General features: G+C 50.3%; 1 protein-coding gene across 1 annotated transcript in view; it reads left to right on the forward strand.

Annotated features, from left to right (window-relative positions):
- The window catches only part of LOC122385375 (uncharacterized protein C2orf16-like), a gene marked incomplete at its 3' end in the record, with an annotated part of 159,652 nt that extends 153,084 nt beyond the window's left edge, over window positions 1-6,568 (forward strand). The window contains exon 5 of the mRNA XM_043373600.1: window positions 6,444-6,568. Within this exon, the coding sequence (XP_043229535.1) occupies window positions 6,444-6,568 (125 nt within the window). The remainder of the gene's footprint in view (window positions 1-6,443) is intronic.
- Between the last annotated feature and the right edge of the window lie 2,007 nt (window positions 6,569-8,575).

The raw sequence follows: 8,575 nt of genomic DNA on the forward strand, positions 1-8,575 counted from the left end.
CTTTTCCGCACACGTTGTTAAAATTTCAGACCCAAGAAAGTTAAAAAATAGCGGCGCGGAACGCTGCCGTATGATCGTATCTATTTACATCATGTCACGACCTTAATTCAGACCAGTTGCACCTCGTAGAAAGACCGAGTGGGTAGAAGGTGTTCGGACACTGCCACACTCCCATATGTGGTTTTTCGCGGATTTAAAAACGGCAGCGCTCCGCGCCGGTGTTTTTTTTTAACTTACATTTATAAAACTTATAATTTTTAGCTTTAACTTTACCAATACCAATGCATACGTATATGCCTGTAGGCAAAAGACGTGGCATAATATTGGACCTTCCCCCCCCCCCCCCGTTCAGCAACTTTGACTGCCGGGGATCGGGCCGGCCATGAGTTCCCCACCCTCAAACCGAAAGTCTGGAATCCTGGATCCACCCTGGTGCCCTAGCTAATCGCTAACTAGAATCAGCGCACACAGATGTTGCGGCTTATTTGTATATGCATAGATGTCGCAAATATAGCGACACATGCAGTGCAAATGGTAGCAGACAGCAGTAGTTTCCCGTACCAAAGTGGAGGTTTTCTACCACAGACGCTCGTCGAGGTCGGAATTTCCAAATACGCATGCTGCACACTTGTTTTTATTTGTCACAATCGCGCTAGAAAATATCTCAAACTCCCTGACCGGTCAGTGAGTTTTCAAACTCCCTAGAGAGTTTGCAAACTCACTGAAAGGAGTAAACCCACGGATTTATCGAACTCCCTATAAAATACCGGCCATTCGACGCGCCTGAGCTAGACAAGCACGATTGTGGCAAACACGCGGTTCTGCGATTTTTGACGAAGTTATTTACTAAAAACCGAACTCGTGCCTTGGGGCACTTCACCTGACCTCAGATCACCGGTGGACCTGAGAATGGCCGTATATGACCTGAGTTCTGAGACCTTAAAATTGGTTACCGATCGCTGCATTTCGTATTTCCGCCACATGCTTTTTTTTTGCTGCGAAACTTCATCATACTTATTGGTGAAACGGCGAAAGGGTCGTACCAATCCCCCCCCATCGGCGTATGCAGGGTGTATGCAGAAAACCAATGGGTCTGGCGCGAGGGATGAGCCTCGCAAAAGCGTCCCCACGGCCGGCCGCCCATACTCAGAAATTTCTGCTCTTTTACGTAAGACGTCACTCGCTTCGCTCGCTCGTAACAATCCTAGTCTAGTTTTTTTCTAGTATTGTCTTGTTGTGACTAAGAATATAACATGATCAAGGGCCGAAAAAAATCATGGCATAATGCCAATGCTCAGTACATCATTGATTCGTTTTTTTTTTGTAGCTATGTAAATATAAATCGCCAGTTCCATATGCTCGGGCATGCAGTCATGAATTCAAGTAGACTAAGAAGGAAGCTGTTGAATGCAGAATGTTTTTTTTTGTAAGTAGTCGAATCTAGTTTTTTTTTAAGTGATTTGGCTCCAAGCACAATTTTCAACTAATCACTCAGTTTGGCCCGCCAATAGGGCAAAAACTGGCTGATAAAATTGAACGTCGCCTTATTTTAACATCTCAATTATTTCCGATTAACTCCATAAGTGCCGCGTAATTTAGAAGTAGGTATGTGGACAGAACCGCAATTCTGACCTCGCTGTCTTTGAAAAATGGAAAGTTTTCCTCGAATTCGTTGCCACTTTGTGCCACCGTGTACGGACATTGGGTGCCAGCTGCATCCGGTGACGTCATCAGAGTATGCTCATTTTGGCAGGTACCATGTGTTCATGTTGTTACCGAACATAAATCGAGGATGCAGATTTTCGCGGCTCATGCGATAACTCATGCAAAGCGAGTTGCCGAAACGCATGCGACGGATAATGATCTTTGAGCCAGACCACTTTGGAAAAAACTTAGTCATCATCATATTCAGATGCTATTTAATTAAATGCCTGCTTTGCTCGAATAATGGATTACTTATGTAGTGACCTTAACTAAATTTTCACAGAGCATGATTATCGAAAAAGCCTTACCCGTGTTCTTTAACCTCAAACACAGATGCAACAAAACACCCCTTCTTCCGTCTTTTTGTACGAGTAAATCTATTGGGTCGGAAACAGTACACTAATTAATGAGCCTAAAAGCCTACAGTGTTGTTAGTAATGATTAATCACACAGTGGCTCATTTAACTTACAGTGTATCTATTGCATATCATTATCTTCAGCGCCAACAAAAAAGCAGAGGACTTAGCTTTAGGGCTATCTGAGCGCAACATGTTTCTCCAGACCTCTAAGTATTTTTTGTTTATCGCGTTCCGACATTTGCGGAGGCCCCCGGCTCCGTTCTGTTGCGTTAGAGCTCGGGCTTCCCTGCGGCCAGACAATGAGTCCGGCGCTCCAACTCCAGCGGCTCGCTCCGGTGCGTCAGCCCGCTCCTCCACGCCGTACCCCTCCTCTCCGCCTCAGCCTCTGTAAACGGATACTGCGGTAACAGCGCCGTCGGAGTGGGCAGAGCGCTATCCGGGCGGGGGCGGGACGCCTCCTCTCACGGCAGTCTGTGTTTCAGCCGACTCGGAGCGCGAGGCGGCCACCTGGGCGGAGCTGAACGGCCACGGCTGGTACCGCCGCTGGTGGCTGTCATCGCCGACCCGCTCCGAGCCACAGATGCACCGCCGCCGCGACGGTCCGTGCCGGCACGACCGGCCGGGCAGCATGTCCGCGCCCCACTCGCCGACCAGCCGCGGCCGCCGCAGAAGCTACGACAGCCACGCAAACTCCGACAGCCACGCCGAGTACGACAGCCACGCAAACTCCGACAGCCACGCCGAGTACGACAGCCACGCAAACTCCGACAGCCACGCCGAGTACGACAGCCACGCAAACTCCGACAGCCACGCCGAGTACGACAGCCACGCCGAGTACGATGGTCGGTACGACCACGACTTCAGTCGACACGTCTTGTTCGCGGGCGAGCGCCGGGAGGAAAATGGGCCTCACCTGCCAGTCGATACTGATAGCGGCCGCGGCTACCTCGGTGAGCCCGACCGGCACGGGCGCGGCCCAGAGCGGCAGAGCGGGCGCCACGTCAAACTCAGTAGGGCTGGCCGGACGCCGACGCCGGCTGTCGCCTCCTCCGACGCGTTTCCGGTGCCGAGGCGCCGGCGGCGGCGAGCGCGACGACACACCATTTCAGGGGGTGTCCGCTCCCCCGAGTCGGACACCTCCGGCGTCATCTTTATAGACAACGGCCGGCTGATGGCCGCCTCTAGCGGAGGCCAGGCCGGCGCCGGCGCGTCACCGCCTCCGCAGCCGGCGCCGCCCCTCGCCCTGCTCGAGTACGCTCGGATGGAGCGGCCCAGGAGGCCCGGCACGAACCACCCGAAGCGTCGGAGGCGGCACAGCGAGCCGTCACCGGCGCGGCCCAAAGCCTCGCGGATCCCGGTGGCGGTCGGCCGGCGGTGGACAGCGCGCGCCGGCCAGCGACGGTCCGACGGCGGCGGCGCCATCACCTCGGTGATGGTCATCGAGCATCCAGCCGAAGTGGACAACGACGACGGCAACCCGGGAGCGTCGCCGCCGCCGCCGGCGCCGTTGCAGATCAGCGAGAGCGACCGCCGGGTGTCTGAGGCGGGCGCGGGTGCCGTCGACCCGGCTGCCGCCGGCGGCGTTCCCCAGCCGAGCGGCGCCGCCCTAAGGAGTCCCGTGGACACTATCCCGCGCCGGCGCAAGTCGCATATCGTCCAGCCGGACCGGGTGGGCGCGCTTCTAGCCGGTTTCAACAGCTGTGATGGCGAGGAGGACCCGTACAGCACCGAGTACAGACACATGTATAACAGGAAGGAGGCCGAACGAACGGAAAAGCTGAAACGCTCCGACACTGAACTGCTGGCTAAAGACGAGTTCGAAAAGGACACCAGCTACCTTACCGAGTTTGTCAAGAAAGAAGGACATCGGCCCGATAAACTGAAGCAGGGGGACGCTGAGCTGCTGCAGAGGAGTGAGTTTGAGGAAGACACCAGCTACCAGTCGCAGTTTGTGAGCCACCCGGAGGACGAGTACCGCGTCAGGGCCGGCGTCCGGCCGGCCAGCAGCGGCACTGGGCCGCCACAGACCGACTCGGCAGCACGGGCTGCGGCAGACGCCGCCGCCCGAGCAGGTCATGCAGATGTCGGTGCAGACGAACCGTTTCAGGACGAAGACACCAATGGTCTGCGAAGTGGAAAGGGAGGCGGAGATACCCAAACTTTGGAAGGTGGATTTACCCAAACGTCCAAGGGCGAAGGTGCCCAAACGTCTAAAGACGGAGGCTGGGTGAATGAGCCCGATCGGAATAACAAATGGGAGGGCGCTGCGTCCACGAAGGGCGCGGGTGGAGAGAAAGGGTCCAGGAAGGACGCGAACAGCGACTTTGCCAGGCTGCACCGGACGTCGTCAAAGGATGACGGCATACAGGAGGGGAATCCGGGCCGCCGGTCGGCCGATGGAACGCTGACGTGGGCGTCCAGAGACGCCTCCAGAGAGCGGCACAGCGAGTTGGCCGCTCAGGCGAGCACTAATCCATCAGACGAGAACGCCAAATCGAGTACCGACCAACCAAGGAAGGGGAAACAGAAAGATAAATCCAAAGCGGCGAATAACACCAGGATAAACAATTCCAGGAGCAGAACTAAAGGCAGTCGCGAGTCATCTCGTGTCAGGGGAGAGGGTCTTGACGATGAAAAGAGCAGACTCAGAAATCATGACAAGAAGATAGAGGACCATGATAAGGGAGCCAATGGTGGAACGGACAATGACGACCAAGAAGACGAAAAATCAAAGCAGCTGGAAACCGAACGTGAGCCAGCATGGTGTGTGCCATTGTGTTTATTGAGCACGGTGTGGTTAACTTCTTACGAGCAGCTGCCATTTTTTATGGACAGCATTTTTACGGGCGTTAGCTGAATGGCATGCCTGTTGAAACTTTAAGCACATTTGTGGCATAGAGTGTGGCAAACAAACCATTTTACATATTTTACAAAATATTACCTTAGCTGTTGATTTGCGTCTAGGCTGTTGCAATGGCTGGATATCTATACAATAAAAGGACTCGATCAGAGATGATATCCCCAATGCCGTAAAGTCTTATAAGCATGCGCGTACTGATCCCAGACAGTTTCAATAATGTATGATGGGCGTTTCACCAGTCGATCACAATCTCCACTAGGCACTAGCGGTCGCATGCCCGCGGATTTGCATTGCAGATTGCGGATTTGCGATACGTTTCACATTTTGCCCATATCGATATCCGAAACAATACAAAAAGTTTAAGCGCAGGTGGATATAAGCTACTAAGGTTCTCTTCTCCAAAGGTATGTTGCATGCCTGGAAATCGGAAAAAAACACATATAAAGCAAAAGTACTTTGAAAACTGTTCTTTTACCTGTACCAGGAAAATACACGAAAAAAAAGAAAAAAATAACTAGCATAATAAAAGTTATCAATATACAGTACCTGTGCAAGGCTTCATTTAAGTTCGATGGCTTATTGTAAATCAGCTAGTAATTTTCTAAATCTTGTAATATTTATGAGCATTACCATTTGCATGTGTCCTGCATGAACTGCTTTGACTTTTCCGATTGGTTTTTAAAGGCTTGCGCCTTTTGCTGGGATGCATGCATTTAGAAGCATGTGCTTGTGTATATTATATGCGCATTATACGCTTTACAAGTCAATAATCTTAATGCTCAACGTCGTGTAGATATGAGTGTTTGTGCCGAGGTAAGTCGTATACGCATACTTTTACTGCTGGGCTTTTTAGGCAACACTCTTGTTTTGGATGATATATTAAAGGGACAGTATCATCGAAAAAAAATCAATGTATGGAGCTGATTTTTTTTACTAGCATTTCTTATTTTTCTGAAGCAGAAAAACATAGTTTGAGGACCGAACTCGGTGAAAAATATTGCAACCACATTTCATTTTCATGATTCATTTTCATGAGCGAACCACCACTATACAAGCATGGCCGCCAGTTTGGAAGCATGCAAAATTACTACAGAACTGGCGCAGATAATACATTATTGACGCTACGCTTACGCAGTCGTTCTTCTGATTGAGTTGTCCTTAGGGAGAGGTAGCCTTAGGTATTGCCTATAAAAATATCACGTGACAATTGGAGGGAGTGACAATTGGACGTGACAATTGACAATGGGAGAAAATATCACGTGACAATCACGTGATAAACGTCATACATTGGAGGGAGATTTTCACGTTTCATACGATTACAGATACGGATGCACTGGAGCCGCCCAGCCACTAGGTTCTCCAGCACACTGGAGAACCTAGTGGTGCATCGATAGCATCGATAGTGGTGCATAGTGCATCGATAGCATACAACTGTGTCGTGGATAACGTGTCTCTTGTGCCGCATTATGCCTACCGTGCATTTAGATCCCTATTATAAGGTCACTGGTGACTCGTTCCAGTTCATAATCTGCGCAAGAAGCTGGCGGCCGTGAAGCAGAGAAGGGTGGACAGTGAGCAGAAGCGAGATGAGCTCGTCGTGCTATCGAGGACTTTGCAAGAACAGCTCAGCATTAAGAAAGACGAGGTATGTTTGCGAGGTGTGTTTTGTTTTGGTTTAGGTATGATAAAACCTGTTCTGATTTTATCCATGCTTCGAGGAGGTATCGAAAAGCTCTGATCATCACAGAGAAGTTGCTGACAGATTTTAATGATTTTTTTGTTGGTATTTTATTTGGTTCTTGAGGAAGTCCTGAAAAGTGGCTTTATCTTATGATGTAAGGATTAGAGAAGACTTGTAGAAGTAAAAAAGATGAGCATTGGACCCATTAAGGACCGAACCGACATAGAGCTAATGCATTTAAAACGGCATCACACTGAGAAAATACATTAACAACGTGAAATTACTTGATTGCGAGGAAAGCCCAGCTCATGCACTTACCGAAAGTGAAGAAATGATTTTCAACCGCATGGCCCTTGCAGGGGAGTCGAGAAGTAAGTGACTTCCAATGACTAACAGGTGGTGATTGTAAAGGAATTTGAGGACCGTCGTGTGATCTTTCAGATGATTATACACCAGAATGTTACGAGGCTGATAGTGCCTAAAAATATTTGCAGCGAAGAAATATAAACGATAAAGGAGTCAGTCTGCTTTGTAGCTCGTGTGTTGACTTCGATCAAGATAAAAATGCGTCTTAACCCCCCGAGTAAAAAACTAGAGGCCTGTTCCAGCGTCTCCAGAAACCTCCAGAAAGCTCCAGAAAGCTCTAGAACTCTCCATTTAGCGTTCCAGTGCCTCAAGTACGCTCCAGAAAGCCCTCGCCAAAGCTCAAGAAACCTCCAGTAGCCTCCAGTCACTTGCGAGGTTCACATTTCACTGGACGTGCACTGGAGGCTCTGGTGTACAATTATGGCACGTTTGTGACCATTACGAATGGAAAAAAAGGGGGTCCTGACAGTTAATTGTACAATAATGAATGTTAAGAAAATTAATTGCTTTATTTTTTGTTAATCTTGCCTACTAAAGTTTGAAATAAATTTTGTTTACAATAGTGAACCATCATCATTCTTTTGGTATCTCTGACACCAATCTCCATAAGTCACCGGATTGCGTTCCTGCACCTCCATTAAAACTTCTAGTAGAGCCTCCAGTCAATAGGTTCTACTGGAGGCGCTGCAACAGTCCCTAGGCCTAGGCCTTTCTGAGATTATTTATTGAAGAGACCTTCGATCGTTTGGTGACTTTTGACGAATGTTAGGTGTATGTATGCTTTACCAAAGAGCCCTTTGTCGAGAATTCACATAGCCGGATCCGGATGGCGGGTCCCATATGTAAAGATCCAAAATCTACGAATTTCGTTGAACTGGCCCTTGTTTCCAAGGTCTCTGTCAAGGCATTTCTAGGAACCGGGCCCCGTTTGAGGCCCTCAAGTTCACACATTTTTTTCAGACCTAGATCCCGTTTTAGCCGGGCCCCTGTCCCTAGCCATTTCTTACAACTGATCCCTTTTCAACCGGGGCCCGTTGCTTAGACATTTCGGAGAACTGAGCCTCGTCCGACCGATCCCCTTGCGTAGACTTTTGGCCTGAGAACCGGGCCCCGTCCACCCGGGGCCCTGTGTCTCGGTGGGGCCCACCCTCAGACCGGGCCCTTGTGATGACTAGAGTTTTAGGAGAATTGAACTGAACCCTATTCCAATGGGCCCCTCTGGTAGGAGTTTGATATAACTGGGCCCTATTCGAGGAGGCCCAAAGTCCACGAATTTGTTAGAACTAGCCCCTGTTTACAAGGTCTGTGTCAAGGCATCTCTAAAAACCAGCCGCCCCATTTCACGAGGCCTGTGTATTCTTACATTGCTCAGATCCGGGCCCTGTTTCAACCGGACCCCTGTTCCTCGCTATTTCTTAGAATCGGGCCCTTTCAAACGAACCAGCTCAGTACCTAGTCACTCACTAGAACCGGACCCATGTGCCTAGGACCCTAGACCTTAGGAGCTCCGAACCTGGGCCCGTTCCACCCGGGCCCGGGCCCCATCCACCCGGGAGCCCGGGCCTCGTCCACCTGGAGCACTGGGCCTCTCCCTCTCTCTCTCTC

The sequence above is a fragment of the Amphibalanus amphitrite genome, unplaced genomic scaffold (genome assembly GCF_019059575.1).
Source record: "Amphibalanus amphitrite isolate SeventyFive unplaced genomic scaffold, NRLGWU_Aamphi_draft 000216F_arrow, whole genome shotgun sequence".
NCBI lineage: Eukaryota > Metazoa > Arthropoda > Thecostraca > Balanomorpha > Balanidae > Amphibalanus > Amphibalanus amphitrite.